The sequence below is a fragment of the Perna viridis genome, chromosome 3 (genome assembly GCF_037379345.1).
Source record: "Perna viridis isolate PV_CMFRI_1.1 ecotype Kerala chromosome 3, ASM3737934v1, whole genome shotgun sequence".
Lineage (NCBI taxonomy): Eukaryota > Metazoa > Mollusca > Bivalvia > Mytilida > Mytilidae > Perna > Perna viridis.
Genome location: NC_142447.1, coordinates 26,203,890 through 26,221,106, shown reverse-complemented (window position 1 = coordinate 26,221,106; position 17,217 = coordinate 26,203,890). Strand labels below are relative to the sequence as shown.

General features: G+C 30.7%; 1 protein-coding gene across 1 annotated transcript; it reads left to right on the top strand.

Moving 5' to 3' along the window:
* Positions 1–2: 2 nt before the first annotated feature.
* LOC148621622 (putative ATP-dependent RNA helicase DDX56) lies at positions 3–17,209 on the top strand. The gene is made up of 17 exons (XM_088576189.1): positions 3–138; positions 3,101–3,262; positions 3,796–3,876; positions 4,852–4,925; positions 5,313–5,483; positions 5,846–5,936; positions 6,527–6,591; positions 7,482–7,586; positions 7,924–7,995; positions 10,442–10,558; positions 11,306–11,425; positions 12,561–12,661; positions 13,568–13,641; positions 15,410–15,499; positions 15,700–15,805; positions 16,093–16,193; positions 17,056–17,209. The coding sequence occupies exons 1-17, from the start codon at positions 67–69 to the stop codon at positions 17,125–17,127; spliced, it is 1,674 nt and encodes a 557-aa protein (XP_088432315.1). The 5' UTR covers positions 3–66; the 3' UTR covers positions 17,128–17,209.
* Positions 17,210–17,217: the final 8 nt, after the last annotated feature.

The window sequence follows — 17,217 nt, the reverse complement described above, 5'->3', positions numbered from 1 at the left end:
TTTTGGTTGTTCCGAGTTTGGGAAAATTTTAGAACAGTTTTGGACTTCCGGTAAAAACAAAACAGCATGGCAAGCAAGAATGAAGACGAACAATCATTGAATTTTCACGAAATGGGATTAGATGACAGACTTTTAAAGGTGAGTAGATGATTATTTAACTCTAGAGAATTGAAATATTTACATAAATGGTATTTTTACACATATCGTGATACTATTGAGTATGGACGGTTGAAATTGAATGTATTGCGTATGACATGTTAATTCCTTTTGGGATTCAATGTCCGGACATTGAAATGTCTGAATCCCAAAAGGGATTAATGACATGTGTGAGACTAGGTGAGGGACGAAGCTATTTAAGTATTGGACTTCATGCTCTTTTATGTTGTAAGTGTCACACACTCAGGACAGGCTATCCTCAGTTGAAATACATGTATATAGAAGTTTAACATGCATGATAAATGATATAAAGCATTTAGGAGGTTCCCTTTTCAGGCTTTCAAATAAAATGAATTTCATGTCATTTACCTTTTTTGCATAATTTGAGCCACTGAAAGATTAAAAGATATTCCACATATTTGTATTTTTATCAATCAAACAGTTTTGAAATCAGTGAAGAATGCCTTGTTTTACCACAAACAGAAGGTTTTTATTTTTTAAATGTCCGAGAAGTTCCTATCAAATAACCAGACTCAAGGTTCAATAAAATTCCATGATTGTGTCGGACCAAATGTCTGGTTAATTATTTATCCGTAAGGTCCAACAATATATTGTTTAATTCAGCTCCGTAATGATAAGTTTAGTTTCATGGTTTTATAAGTTTATTGAAACTTTATTAGAGTAGGAAATTATGTTTTCTGTACAACAGATGTGACAAGATTCTCTACTCAAGTAACTTCCGCTTCTTCCCAATAGCTATATGTAACATCGGTCATGATTGGCCACAGATATTTTCTTTAACCAATCATCAACTTCAATGGTTTAAACAGGTGTGACCTTCTTTAAGATTAGTAAGTATGTAATTACTCAAGTATGGCGAGTGATATAAGCTGAAAACACAAACACATTTGACCGGCAGATTTGTTTTTGGTCAAGTCTGAGTTTTAAATCTGTGTTAGTCGGTGAAACATGGTGCCAGTCAGATTTTTTTCACAGTGAATTGTGAGTGTTACACATACCCAGCTGGGACATTGTATATTCCAGTTGTTAATTGTGTACGGAGAACCACCGACCTTGGTGAAAAATCACACAGCTCAGTGAAGTTAATCTCATTGATCTTCGCTGACAATATGGACGTTAGTACCCGAGCTCACAGGTCACTGATCTCCAAAATTTATTTGGGACCCCCAGAATATTAAACAAGGGAGCCCGAAGGACATGTAAAAATTCTTAATCCAATCGCCGAAATCGATACTAGTTGTCAATGATTTATCCAGCTTTAATCCAAGGTGTCGATACAATTAATGGATGTTTCGATGTGTGAGACTTCATTGAACACAGCCTTGATTTTGGCAATTATTGTTGTCTCCCGCCATACTTACATTTCTTCAAGAACTTTTTAAAGATTTATTCTAAAGGTTGCTACTATCAGTAGATTATATTGCCCCTTTGAGTTTAGAACATATTTGCATAATTATTTTGTGTCCATTTAACATTGTAAGCACTTTCACACTTTCAATTCCTGATGTATTTTCATGAGATTTATTTAAAAAATTGTCAATACCAATGTCTGAGACAAGTTACATGTAGGAAGGAGGGCTGATCAATCATTTAGGTGAGAGTTATTGCCCTTTGAATTGAGAAATTTATAAATATTCTAAGAACTTTTCAGGGAGCATTGGAACACTGTTCTTTCATGAATTATAGGGTGAGAGTGTCATTTCATTTCCATGTATGTAATACTTCTTTGTTTTCCTTTATTACAATAGTAATAAAACTCTGCCTTGTATCTGCATCTGCCTTAAAAGGTCAAGCAATTACTTCATTTCTGATAGAACAATTTTTAGTTGTTCATGTTTCAGACCCCTATACTTAGAACATCACTAAAGCTGTTTGCAAATAATGGTAGAGTTGTCCCACACACATTTACTTTTTTATACGCCCAAAACAACTATATATGAGTGACATGGAAAATTCATATTTATGTCAGCAAAATCTTGAATAGGTCCATCAATATGAATAAGACCTGCAAACAGGCCAGGAACAATTTAGGATTTAGACCAGGGCTTAATCTAGACATCAAGGAGAAAGAGAAGTTTTGGTAAAGTCTATTTGAAAAATTACAATATTGACATTTTTGTCTATGTAATCTATTACAAAAACTTCTCCTTGTCAAAGACAAAAGGGAGAAGTGAGCACAAACAAGGAGAAGTTTTTGCTCATATCTCCATCTAGATTAGGCCCTGATTTAGATCTTGTAACACAGCAACAAACAAGAATGTCAAGGAGACAGCATACATCTTCTTTGTTAGAGTTGTACTGTTCTATGCAAGTAACAGTGCTTTGGGATCAATTTCTAATGAGAAGCACAGAAAACATCAAAAGCATATTTTTTGTGCCTGTCCCAAGTCTGGATTTTCTGGCCTCTGTATGTCTTGTTTCTGTTTCACCTTTATTTTTTATGTTATTTGAATATAAAGACAACTGTTTAGCTGTAACTGTGTATAATGATGTTTTGAGGCCAGCTGCAGTCTGTCCTGTGGTATGAGGGTTTTCTCGTCATTCATTGAAGACCTATGGATGGCCTTGGGTTGACATTTTCATCTTGGTGGGGTTGTTGTCTCTTTGACATATACACCATACATATTCTCTTTAAATTTTAGAGCAGCGGATTTCATTATACTTTTGCTGCAAAGAAACAGTTTTCCCAAATGATGAGCCAATTGAAATGGGAACCATTAGTAAAAAGAATAATGGAACAATATCTTATATTTCTCTGTAAATTTCGTGAATAATCATAGTGAAGGCTGTCCTCACAGAACACACACACACATATAGAGTTCTTAAGTAATCTATAAATGTACTCACAAAGTTTTGTATTACCATGCAGATAAAGATAGTGTGAAAAATGAAATTTAAGTTAATTATCTATTTAATTCTGTAGGCAATAGCCAATCTAGGCTGGGAAACACCTACCCCAATACAAGAAAAGGCCATACCATTAGCACTAGAAGGAAAAGATATACTTGCCAGGGCCAGAACAGGATCTGGAAAAACTGCTGCTTTCTCTATTCCTGTCGTGCAAAAAATATTGCAGTCAAAACAGGTATAACAACTAAATACAAATTTGATATTCGTGGTAATATTTGAGGAGTACTGATACATTTGTAGGTATAAAATAATTAAAGAATTAATTCTGTATTGAGTCTACAAGTTTTTTTTTTATACTTAAACTAAAATATTGATGGAAGATTTTAGTCTTAACAGTGTGTGTTCTATGATTTTTGGAAATTATAGGAAACTGTAAATGAAGATTGACTTTCTCACAATTAAGGTCTGCTTTCCAAACTGAACAACTCCTTTTCAGAAATTCAAGTTTTTTTTACTGCCAAAAGAATAATGAACCATACTATACAACTTTCCCACACAAAAATTGTACTTGCCCCCAAAAATAGGAAAGTGGAATCCTAGAACAATGTATTACACATATTTCTTTCCATGTAAATGCCAATTTATGAGAGAGAAAACAAATTTACATGAAGAAATTTATGAAATGCACATTGCTTAAATTGTTTAGTAATTTTGTTTTTATAATTTTCAGTATTGCTTTTCTATAGTAATCTTTTTCTTGATATTTAGACAACTAAAGAACAGTGTGTGAAAGCCATATTTTTGACACCTTCAAAGGAACTCTGTAACCAGGCTTACAAAAATTTAATGGTATGTATTTATTCTTAGCAAAAAAATGGCAGTAATATCACAGTGTAAACAAAACAATTTTGGCTACTTAGATTGATAGTATTGTTAGAATCAGATTACCCTGTTTACTAGGTTTTTGTAATATAATTTTAATTTCAGAAGTACATTTTAACACTTTCTGATTGGATAAAAAGTTGTCCATCATCTCAAATTTTGTATTGTGAATATGATGTCATCAACATTTTTGAATGATATACTTGTTGAATTTCGATTCTAAAATTAAGTACTAGAAATGATTGTTATATTTTGTTGATTTATATGAAATAACCTCAGTTTGTGTGGTGCACATTTGAAATAAATTATCGAGTGTTCTTCATAAACCGAAAGCAATAATAGTCATTCCTTAAATGTTTCAAATATTATATTGTCTGTTACAAAATGCATTATTAAAATCTGCTAAGTGAAGAATAATAACAAAATTACTGAGCTGATAAACTCAAGGCAGTAGAAAGGTCTGTATTACAAACGACAAGATCAAAGTATAAACCTGAAAGTTGGAAACCACTGCGATGGTCCTAACTTGGTAAATCAAGGAATTTTGAACTCTATAAAAATGTAATTGTTTATAATTTACATTTTAGTTGTAAATGATTAATAAACCTCTATAGTAACACATGTAGAAAACTTAAGTTTTATTATACCTCCTGCTAAATGGGAGATATATATAGTAATCATGCTGTCTGCCCAACTGTCTGTTTGTCTGTTCCTCAACATTGAAACCCATAGATGTAATTTGATGAAACTTTCACTCACAAATATTTTATCACATAATACCATTGTACACCTCTTATATATCTATCTGAATCACTCTCGGGTTTCATCCATGGTTTCTGGGAGAGGAGTAGGGGTATTACTGAGTAAGCTTTGCTTATAGTTTTTCTACTAGATAATGACGTGTATGTTCACAAAAATGATATAAATCTCTTATTATTTTAGGAACTGACATCAAGTTGCTCCAGAGAAGTGAAGTGTGTAGATATTTCACCAAAAGTTCCTCTTCCTTCTCAAAGGTACTTGGTACCCTGGATTAGTACCTTGTTAATGTGTAGTACCCTTGTTTATATTTAAATATACATGTATATGACAATTTTCTATATTCACAAATCTGAAAAAAATGGATCCCTTTTGCGTTCTAATATGTAACATTTAATAATGTACAAATTTAACAGTATTTCTTTGTATTCAGGTTTATCATACTAGGAAGGTTGAAAGTTTTGGGCCATGCACAGGAAAAGCCTGTAATAATTTCTTGAAATAAAGAATGTTATATGGGACCTAAAGAATTACCTTTTTGCATTTTTTGAAAATGGGATACCATATATTTCAGACTATCTATTCTAAAACGTTAAGTCAAATTGTTTCTTATAGGCACTAGTATTAATTTTTAAATTTTATAGACCAAAATTGATGGAGAAACCAGACATTGTAGTAGGAACGCCAACCAGAATTCTGGCTCATATACAGGCAGGAAATCTGAGTATTAAGGATACATTAGAGATGTTGGTGATAGATGAAGCTGACCTGGTCTTCTCTTTTGGTTATGAAGATGATGTCAAGGCAATAATAAAGTAGGAAAAAACACACTGGGGAAGGTTGCTGTTAAAGTGTTTTATTTTAGGTGTAAAGATTTATATGGTCTGATGAAATTTCTTTGTTTCCTTGAGTTTCAATCTGTAAATTCATTAATTACATATGATAGACTTCAGATTTGGTTGACTACTGCAAATGAAAAAAAAAATGAATTTGTTGACTACTGCAAATGAAAAAACTTAAACCCCACAGTACTATTTCCTCAGTGTTTTATTTAAATGTAACCCAGATATATGTATAAACTTAAACATGACAACAAATCTTGTAGTCTCATTAGTCTAATACTAGTAGCTTGCAAAAAACTTAATTTTTATATTTCTTCTCTTCAAATGTTTTTCAGACAATTACCAAAGATATATCAAGCTTTTCTAATGTCAGCAACCCTTGGTGAAGATGTACTGAGTTTAAAGAAATTAGTTCTTCATAATGCTGTTAGTGTATTGTTGAATTTCATGGTTGTTCAATGTAAAACCTGTAGCACTAATGTTATGCAACTTATCAATTACGTTATTTCAAATTTAACCACCGTTCTGTCTGTTATCATTTTTTTTCTTAATGAGAAATATGAGTCAACTATTCCTAAAACAATACTGCTAACTTCATAGTGCATATCTTGAAAGATGCCAAGCTTGCATAAGTTTTAATGGATAATCAACTTTTTATCTTTTTAATCAACTCTTTATAGCTGAACTATTAAGAGAGAAAAGTCTTTTTTTTTTTAATGTTAAAACTCGGTTCCTCAAATTTTTCTTCTGGAAAAAGGTGAGAAAAACTGCATCATATTCACTTGTGTTAGTAATATATAAAATAAAATGCTAAATAGCAAGTATGTTTGGTGTTGATTGCTTTCTGAGTTTTTTTCAATGTTTTAACATAAAAAATAAAACATTTTTTCATATTTTCAATTTCAAAAGAAGGACCAGGCTATCCCTCATGGATCTATCTATGTACATATAATTCACTGTCATGTCCAATCTATGAAATCAGAAAGTCACTCCTTCACTAGTACATGTCATTTCAGGTTATATTGAAGTTGGAAGAATCACAGTTACCAGAATCTTCACAGCTGACACAATACCACATAAAGTAAGTATTATAGAATTGCCATTGTCTGATAGTTATTATTTCAGCATATATTTATTATTATTATTATTATTATCATTATTTACAGATGTTCCTATTCTAACTTTATCATAGACAAATCTAGAATCAACATTCCTTGTGGGATGAATATTTCATTGTATATAACAATTATTCTCTTAAGAACCAATATTTTGAAAATTTGTAATATTTCTTCAGTTTGGAATATTTGCTATGGAGGCATTTCTGTTCCATGTCACAATAGTATTGGTGTTTCATTTGTACTATTTGAGGTTTAGGTTTTTAATGCAGGATTAAATGTTTCGTTAAAATACTTGTGGAATAGATAAGTTATTTACACTGTCGCAAAATACCATTTAACAACATTTTAAATTTTATGAAATTCTGAATAGCTCAGCATTATCCAGCAACATTGTCCATTTTGTATAATCTAACTTGGTATTTGAGTTACGCATTCTAACTACAGAACTGCTTCAATGGGGTATCTTAATACACTAAAAACATACATGTAAATTTCAAATGGTGCAATGGATTGCCAGATGACAGTATTGCTCCACGTTAAAAAATTGTTGATTTCATATTATAAAAATTATATATTGTGATTTTATATTTGTTTTTGCTTTTTTTTTTCAATTAAAATATAAGAATTGTTTTCAATTGTTGGTATATTATAGGATATAAGCAACTTTGGATTGGTTTACACTGCAACATAATCAAATTCACGGTTTATTCAGTGTAAACTGACCCAAAGTTGTGTATATCCCATACTCTAACCAGCAATTGAAAATAATCCTTAAATAAATGTGGTTACTAAATTATTTCTTACTTGACAAATTTGCTGGAAATCTTTTTGTTTCTATGAACCTGTATTTTAGGTGTGAAGAAGAGGATAAGTTCACACTGATTTATGCTTTGTTTAAACTACGACTTGTGAGAGGGAAATCTATAATATTTGTCAATAATGTAAATCGTTGCTACAAGTAAGTTCATAAATTGGTTTCCTTCTGTTTTGTTGTATAAGGAAGGTAGTGTTAAATATGGAACAATAAACATTATCAACTTAAGAGAGTTTTTCTTGTATATTGACATTTAAGGAGTCATAAGAACTGATAGATATAAAAATAAATAGATTGATAATTATTGCTTATGATTTTATTTCTTTACTCTCACAATGATAATATCAGTAATATTCATAATGTGATCTAAGTCTGGAAGAGCATAACTACCATCTTTTTTCCCATTTGTTATAATAAGTGAATTATGAATTATTTGCTTGTTTTTGATACAGACTTAATTATTTCTTTGTTTTATTTACAGACTTAAATTATTCCTAGAACAGTTTGGTATTAAAAGCTGTGTTTTAAATTCTGAACTGCCTGTTAGTTCAAGGTATGTTATAAATACTGATAGATGTATGTGTTGGTAATAAATCCTTTCCTGTTAATTGTGGGGTAGTCCAGGAACATGCTCAATATACATCTAAACAAGAAAAGTTCTTTTGTCCTATACCAAGCCATATATTGCAGAAGCAAATGTAACCTAACCTTAAAGGGTCTATTACCTGTAGTACAAGTATTATTATATATTCTAAATAACAGTGTAATCATTTATTATAGATCCAAAAACAAAGTTTGGGGGTGTATATACATTTCAACCTGTCTGTCTGTCTGAAACTTTTTGGAATATAATATAACTATATGTGCATACTGTCAAAATTTATGTTTGGACAACAATTGTAGAAATGTAGGTGTTTTTCAGCAAAACTTGGTCTCATGCGTTGTCTGCAACACCTCTTCAATGACTTGCAGGATTGTTATGAAACTTAATAGGATGTTAGATTACAATATTGGGATGTGCACATTGTCAGAAATTTATGTTTGGGCAAGTATTGTATAATGATCGCTGTTTCAACTTCCGCACTTATTATTTTAAGTGTAAGATACATGAAAGTAGGTTTATATAGTACAACAGTATGCAAATAGTCTTATTCAGTGATCAGTTGATCCAGACTGCAGGGTTTTAGCTAGGATTTTGAGGGCTTTAGTCACTTTTGCGTAGAGCACGAACAACATATGGGCAGCAGAATTTTGTAAATAGTAGTATCATAAACTAAAGACATAAACACTCTTAATATATTCATTTTAAGTTTACAGATACAGGCATAACAATAAATACAATAAATGTTACAACAAAATAACTATTATTTTCTATAAGAAAACGTGTTATTTAATAAAATAAAATAAATACTATTAGAAAAATAGTAACAGAATTTTTTTTTACATCATGATAAAGCTTTGATGCATTCAGTCTAAAAATAGCTACTATTTGACATAAGCTACTATTATGGTATGACCTGACACTCAACAAATAAGAGAAAATCCTCCTGTCCTTTGCCAAACACCACACCTCAAAAGCTCTCTTCAACCTAAAACTCCTCAAATCAGAAGGATAGAGACAGATCTTTAGAAGAGAATTGATTGATAAAACCTTGAGACTGTTCCTAAGATAGGTCTTGATCAGATAGTACCTACTAAATCCCCTCTCAGTCACCAGAAGATAACGCAGAAACTAGACAGATAGAAAGGAGGTTGGCCACATTGGCATAGTCAACTGTAGAATGTTGCACTCTGTAAGCAGTTGCTGCATGATATCTTACTGCTGGGAGGTAATTTTTTAGTGACCTTTGTCCCCAGATCATGAGTAGAATTGAAGACGTTCGTAATCATTGTGATTTTGTTTCAAGAAGAAAAGAGAATAGTGAAATAAATATTTACCGTTGATTAATATTTCCAAACTGTCCGCTATTGTGTTAAAATTAATTGAAATCCATGAGATGACCAGTCACACATCAGAGACATTGTTTTTGTGTGTATTTAAATTTCTAAAAATAGATAGCTATATATATATTGCGAGGTTTGTAAAGGTTTTTTTTTATATGGGTGTAAAATTGGTCAGTATTCATTAAAGATCAAAATCGTTTAACACGACTAATCCTTAAGGTAAGGATATATATAAGTTATATTTTAAACGTACTTAAAAGCAGAAATATCTCGAGTCAACTCAAGGCTTTTTTCGGCCTTCGAAAACGACCGGCTGAAGTTGAGTGAGCACCCTGGGATTATCTTTTGTGGTCCTAATGATCAAACGATTGATAAATAGTTGTTATTTTAAAGGACTATTATCAATGCACATATCAGGGATGCCAGGTTAACAAAAATAGAATGTTTTTCACACCTGGTTGACCAGGTAATTACCAAGCTTGGGGTCATAATCTTGTCAGAGCGTAAGGTCGGGTGACGATTGACAGTTTTTAACAACATTTTTATTTATCTGAAATACATTTTGAATGGAATTTTTTTTTATACACTTTTTAAATTTTAAGTGACGAAAACGATCTTAAACATTTTTGTCATTTATGAAATCCTTTCCTAAATGGCGAAAATGACAAGCCCTAGCTAAATCACTGCAGACTGTTATACTAGAGATTCAAGGCTTTAAGATAGTATCTTAAATTTTATTGACTTGTGTAGGTAGGTAGTTTTTATGGCTACTTTGCTCTGGTATGCTTTCATTATCACTGCTTTATTATATCCTTATTTCCGTGTAGATTTTTATGCCTATATTGATAAGAAATTCAGTGTTTGTATCTGTTTATATTACCTATGGTAACATGAATTGTCTTTTAATATAAAAAACTACATGTGCACAAATATAGTTAACATCCTGAATATTTGTTAGAGATAAATATTCCAAGGGTTGATAATTAAGTTTCTATCACAATTGTTATGTTTTTACTTACTTTAAGTGTGTCTTGAGATCTATTTTCTTTTTACAGATGCCATATAGTAACACAATACAACGATGGTTTGTATGACTATATTATTGCTTCTGATGAAACACTGTTGATGGATCCGAAAACTAATCCGCATGAATCTACTAAAAAGAAACATAAGTAAGTTATATGTATTTTACAGTTGTTAATTTTGTAGGAAGCTGGTTGGTGGAGAAGTAGATAAATGAGATTTTTGAACTTTAAAAAAGATAAATGACTCCTTTAATTTATAAAGAAAGTGTTGATGATTTATTTGATGAGTTGCATAAGGAACTACAATAAATGACGACCACCTCTACTGCCTTGGATTTCTGTTTTACAGAAATTAGATAAATTGTAAGAATGGGTTTTATGCAACTTATACTTCTTATGCATGTCTGATGAAGTTTCTAATGTACAGTCCAGCATATATCTATTGATATATTTAGCTGCCCCTGTTAAGTTGCAAAGTTTTAAAAAAAAATATTCAAGTTTACTGTATTGAGCTGATGATGAACTACTTGGATTCTTTCATCAAAACTTGGGTCTTTTGGTTAGTAAGACACTCTTAGTAAGATAAATTACTAATAACCAGAAAGCTCTTAAGAGACTTTAATGATGGTTTGACAAATATAAATAGGCAGTCCAGGAGAAACATCAAATCTGACATGCTTCAAAATGTAAAACTAATTCAGAACAGGACTTGATATATTTGAGGTGCTCTCTGGCAGGTCTGTCAAACATTATCAGATATGTATAATTCATTTCTTCACTTTACCTTTACTCATAATATTTATGTTATTTATATATATCAGTAGAATGTTTTTAATTGAAAAGTTATTTCACATGTACATTTTTTAACATAATATTTTTGCATTTTGATTTCAGAAAAGTTAAGAGAGATAAAGAATACGGTGTGTCCAGAGGAATAGATTTCCAGAATGTATCTAATGTAATAAACTTTGATTTCCCTGCTACAGTTGAAACATATATCCACAGAGTTGGCCGGTTTGTAGTTCTAAAATTCTGTGTGGCTGTGTGAATTTAGAATGTGATGTTTTTGTTAAATAAGAATTTGAGATGTTCCTAGGATTACATTAGGACTGTTTCTTCATATGTCACAAGATATCTTCCTTTCCAAAAAAAAAGTGTCACTAATTACTTTGGACAACCTATTTCTTGTTTTACAATGATGTCATATGTCTTTTAATTAGGATTATTTAAGCCAATTGCTAATTTTACAATGAGAGTATTTAAAATGCTTTTTTTTCACTGAAATTTTTATGTTAATGATCTTTATTTTAAACGCTAGTAATTTTTTTTTGGTTTTTAAGAATTGGCTATGATAAAAATTTTGTCGATTGAGAAATAACATAAATTTTCCATGTGCATATTGTGTATTGCGCGAGGTGCAATAAACAAAATATGCACATGGAAAATTTGTTATTTTTCAATAGACAAAATTTTTTTCATAGCCAATTCTTATAAATTTATTTTAAAACATATTTTTATCTTTAAACATGAGAAAAGTAGCTCTAAATTTAACTGAATAGGGGCATGTTAATATTTTTTTTTCATTGAGATATAACAAAATTATTTTGACCAATCAGATTATAGTATTTATCTCAAATTAATTTATTGTATTTTGGAAGTACATTAGCATTGTTTTCCAAAATAACAATTACCTGTATTTTGATATTTGGTAACAGCTATTGATAAACTGCATCTCCCCACATCCTTGGTTATGTAACTGCTCTTCAACATCTAACATTGTTTTCTTTTGTTTCATTATCCCCATCAACAGCAGTAATTATCATTACCAGGAAAAAAACAACTTATTAGTAATAAAATTATCCTTATAATAGTAATAATTGAATCAGAATGTTTGGTAAAAAAAAAACAGTAGATAGGCACAATTTTTCATTGTTTGTAAGAGAATCCCATGAACATGTACATGGCTAGGTAATTATTAAATGATTTTTTTATGTACAATATTCAAGCCTTTGAGTTCTGAAAAGTAGAGTTATAATTAGATATTTACATATAAAAATGTTGTAAGGGTGGGTAAAATTAGACCTCCAATTTCCTCTTATATTCTTTACACATGACTGAACCTTGTTAACACATGACAAATTTCACTTAGAACTGCAAGGGGAGATAACCAGGGAACAGCCTTGTCTTTTGTTAACATACAAGAGATGAAATCTTTGGCTGCAGTAGAAGAAGCATTAGCTGAAACAACAGGTATGTATTAATGAATTATGTACACACAAGTGTATGAATAAGTGATGTACTTAATTACTGGTAGTTAGCATATTCCTGTAGCCAGTTTAAAATTATTCAGTGCTGTTTATTAATGCCTGGAAAAGAAATACTCAGTTTCTTTAAACTACATGTACCTAATTATTTATACTCAAGATTTTTAAGTCCCAGACTTTCCCCAAAGGGGACATGAGGTTTGCACTCCAGCAGTCCAGCCAGTCAGTTTTCTGCACTTTTTTCACCATGATTGCAGATATTCGTTTGATATTTAATACATTGCTTTACCATCATACAATGGCAAGTTACAGATCAAATTCAACTTTTCTTCAGGTCCCTTGATTTTGCTTAGTTTTAGCCCTTTGACTTAGAAAATGTATGCAGTTATTTGGTTTTCCACACTTTTTTTGTCCTGCTAGCAGATATTCATTTGATATTTACCATGGCAAGTTACAGATCAGATTTGAATTTTGCTTCTGTCCATAATTTTTGGCTGAGTGAAGGCCTTCTGACTTAGAAAAGTTTTCCATGCTTTTTTGTATAAAGTTTGCATTCTGTTCTCTTTTAAAAAAATTCTTCTGATAGAGGACTGTATTGCCATGAAATACTTTCAGAATGCTTTTTACATAGGAATTTCTTAAAAGTTTTTGTTTTGTGCGCAAGATATACAATTTTGTCAATAGAATGTTATTCAAATGGTATAATGCGTTTGAATTTACATGTTCTCGTACAAATTATATTGACATCGATCAAAAATAATTGTTGGTCCACTTATGGTTTTATTGGGTAATAAAACACAACATCTTATCACAAGTCAAATCATTTAAAGTTTTCAGATAACCTTTATAAAAAATATAATGTTTTTACTAATGAAGATTTTTTATCTTACAGCTGATGGTGAAAATGTATTTAAACCATACAACTTTAAAATGGAAGAAATTGATGGCTTTAAATACAGAGCAAAGGTATCTTGTTTACTTTCAAATTGCAGTTCTATTTTGGGAGTTGGGAATTGTTTAAACTTTTTGCTATCAAAATTATTCCTTTATAATTTAATTTCAGAAGTAAAACCCTTTCTGATTGGATACAAAATTTTTCCATCATCTCATAAACCAAATTTTGTAATATGACCGTGATGTCATCACCTTTTTGAATGATTTACTCCTTGAATTTTTATATTGAAATTAATATATATAAAGAATTGCTATTATATTCTTATATTATTATATTATTATAGTCTACTCGAGATAACCTCAATGCCCGTGGTGTACACATGAAAATAAGATGCTATGCAGGTTATATAGTGTTAACCACGTGATTGGGGTTATTTCTTCATAGACCGAAAAAATATGACAGTTATTCCTTTAGTACTCTTACATAAGAATCATAATGCCCTGCCACAAAATGATTGTGGTATATAGTTTCATCCTTGTCATTCTGTTATTGCGCAACAGTTTTTTAGATTTTTTTAAACCTCTGCAGTTATTATTTTCATTAAATATAACAAATTGACAGCAGACCAAGTTCAAATTTTGCCCAATGGTTTAGTTTAGTTTAGAGTCGGGAGGGGTGTGTGAACATTATTGCATATATCATTAGATGCACTGTTTTTATACAACCGCAAACAAATTTTATGTCTTCAGTCATATAATGGTATTACCGTATGGGCAGCGGCATCTGCTTCATCACAGTTGATGTTGGTGTCTGTTAACTTTAGTTTATTTACAATAACTTGAGTAAGACTTATCTAATCTTTTTAAAATTTTAACTCATTGTTTCTATGGACATGGCAGAGAGCCCTATAGTTTTGGAAATAAGAGGCCAAAAGGAGGAAATTATGTGTTTCCATTAGAATTGATAGAAAGGTTATTGTTAATTTTTATGATTCAGATGTCATTCTGATCCTTTTGAAATTCTATTATAATTTTATTGACAGAGTAGGCTTATCTTTATCTGTATTGGAGTAAAGGGATACAAAATTGGGCCACACCCCAAAATAAACTTTTTTACTGTTGGTTCAATTTTGCTAGTTTTTTTATTCCTTATGAAAATCCCTTTCATCATCTTTCAATTAGATATAAGATATTCTATTAGGGTTTTCTTATTATAGGGTTGAAAAAAAATCCCTTTTTTAATTTTTAATTTGAATTCAAAATTTTTTATTGGATTCCTTATGAGAATCCCTGTCTGTGTTTTCAATCAGTTTGTAGATATCTCTTGGTTATTGAGTTATAAGGGGTCTAAGGGGCCACTCCCCAGCAAAATAAACTTTTTTTATTATTGGCCGAACTGAAAAAAAAATAAATTGAACATCAAATTGTGTGCTATGTTGTGTCCAAACCAGTTGTGTCGATCATGAACTATGCTGAAGTAATATGTCCACACTTGCCCCAAATGAACAGTTTGACATACTGTGGTTGTGTCATGTTGTGCCCTGTAAAGCTCTTTATTTGGTATTTGAATATACCTGGATGGGTTTTTGTTATACTGCTTTACTGATTTTGTGGTAAACTACTGGCCTTTTTACCAAGTAAATTTCACTAAAACATTTCTGGATGTTTTCCACATGCTTGAATTATGGTACTTGTACATGATTACAGTGTGTTTTAACAGAAGTCAGTGGAAGTGTGATTCTCACCTTAATATGCCTCTGCTTATGAATTACCTTTTCTGTCTCACCAAAAATACCCACACATTTGTAACTTTTAGTATCTGTTTCTTTACAATACTTAGGATGCTATGAGAGCAGTCACAAAAGTTGCCATCAGAGAAGCAAGATTAAAGGAAATTAAGCAGGAGATTCTAACATCACAAAAGCTAAAGGTTTGTTTTATTGATTCATGGTTAGACATGTTCAGATATAGTCAATATCTTTAAAAAACAAAAAAAGTCAAAAATTTTCTCATGCAAGTTAAGCTTAGACCTTGCATTCCGAGAAGTAGATTTTAAAAGTCTATTTTTGTATCCTTGACCATAGTTAAAACATTAAAGTGATTTTCTGAGTGAATTCATTTTATTTTCAGTCCTATTTTGAGGATAATCCCAGAGATTTACAAGTGTTGAGACATGATAAAAGTTTACATACCGTTAAAGGTGCTAGCCATTTAAAAGACGTTCCAGACTATCTAGGTATGTGTAATTATATTTAAAATATTAAAGGAGCTTAAACATCATGTGGTTACATCAGCAAGACAAATAGTAAATGTGTACACCATATAAACTTTCAGGTTGTCTGTTATACTTATGATATTTTTATGTATTACGAGACTGAACAAGTTAATTTGTGAAAAACGCGGCAGATAATATATACCTTGTGGAAGCCAGGAAATAGATTTTCCATTTTGTTTTGTATTGATGAATATTAATGGATGCAGTAATTAACTGGATTATATTTTTAACACCACTTTCCATTTCAGTGCCTCCAACATTGAAGAAATTGAGTGGACATGGGAGACAATCCAAGTCCAATGGAAAACAATTCCACAAAAAAACATCACAGACAGAAAAGAAATATAAGGTACAGTTAGAACCCTCTCAATTATTTGTTGTTCTTTAGACAAGCATGAGCTATATCCTGTAAACCAAATTATTTTTGCTAATGTCTCAAGGAAAAAAACATGAAAAGAAATTGAAAAGAAAAGACCCATCAGTATGGAATTAATGTCACACAATTAAATACCAGTAACCTTGAATTGACATCCTGAAATAATTTCAAATGTGAAAATAAGTTGATTACAGTACAAAATGGGTATTCCATTCATAAATATAAACTACTAGTATATAACTTTAATGACATTCGAGAATTTAGTCTAGAATAGTCCCAACATAAAATATAATGGAAGAAGAAAGAACTGACATTTTTCATCCTTTTTTTTTTTTTTTTTTTTTTTTTTTACATATTTACCATATCCATTCTTGTTATGTACATGTATAATATGATACTTTTTGCACTATTGGTGTTGCTAGCAGAGTAGGAAATGCTTACCATTTGGAGCACCAGATGTCACTAGTTTTTTGTGAGAGTTAATACATGTTTTGCAAGTGCTGTAGTTTTTTGTTTCCTTACAGTCAGTTTAATACATGTATATGAAATTCTGTTTTATTTTCTTATGTAAATGTACATTGTCTCTGTTTCCTGTTTTCACATTTTTGCCATGTATTTTGGTATTTTTTTAGCTTTCATCTTTTGATAAATTTACATTCTGAACTTGTAAAAAAAAACCTGGGATCGAAAAAAAAACATCTAAAAATAAAATAATAAAATTAAGATTTTTGGTTTTAACCAGTATTATTACTCTATGAAATAGAAACAATAGACAGTTGACTTCATCAAATCTAAAGGTATTTGTAATGCTCCATAGTCATTTTTATCTTTTCAGAAACGAAAAGCTGATCCACTAAAAAGTTTTGAATTTGCTGGACTTGGTAATAAAAAAAAGAGGAAGAAATAAACCTGTGTGGCCCTAATATTGTTGAACTTGTACATGTAATAATCTTGTTATTTTGTTAGATAAAAATACATTTTACTTAGAATTTATGAT

Excerpts from the sequence above, each read along its gene's own strand:
- LOC148621622 (XM_088576189.1), top strand. The coding sequence starts at position 67 with ATGGCAAGCAAGAATGAAGACGAACAATCATTGAATTTTCACGAAATG. Across the intron at positions 10,559-11,305 it reads TCTACTAAAAAGAAACATAA|AAAAGTTAAGAGAGATAAAG; the intron begins GTAAGTTATATG and ends TTTTGATTTCAG. Across the intron at positions 15,500-15,699 it reads TAACATCACAAAAGCTAAAG|TCCTATTTTGAGGATAATCC; the intron begins GTTTGTTTTATT and ends TTTTATTTTCAG.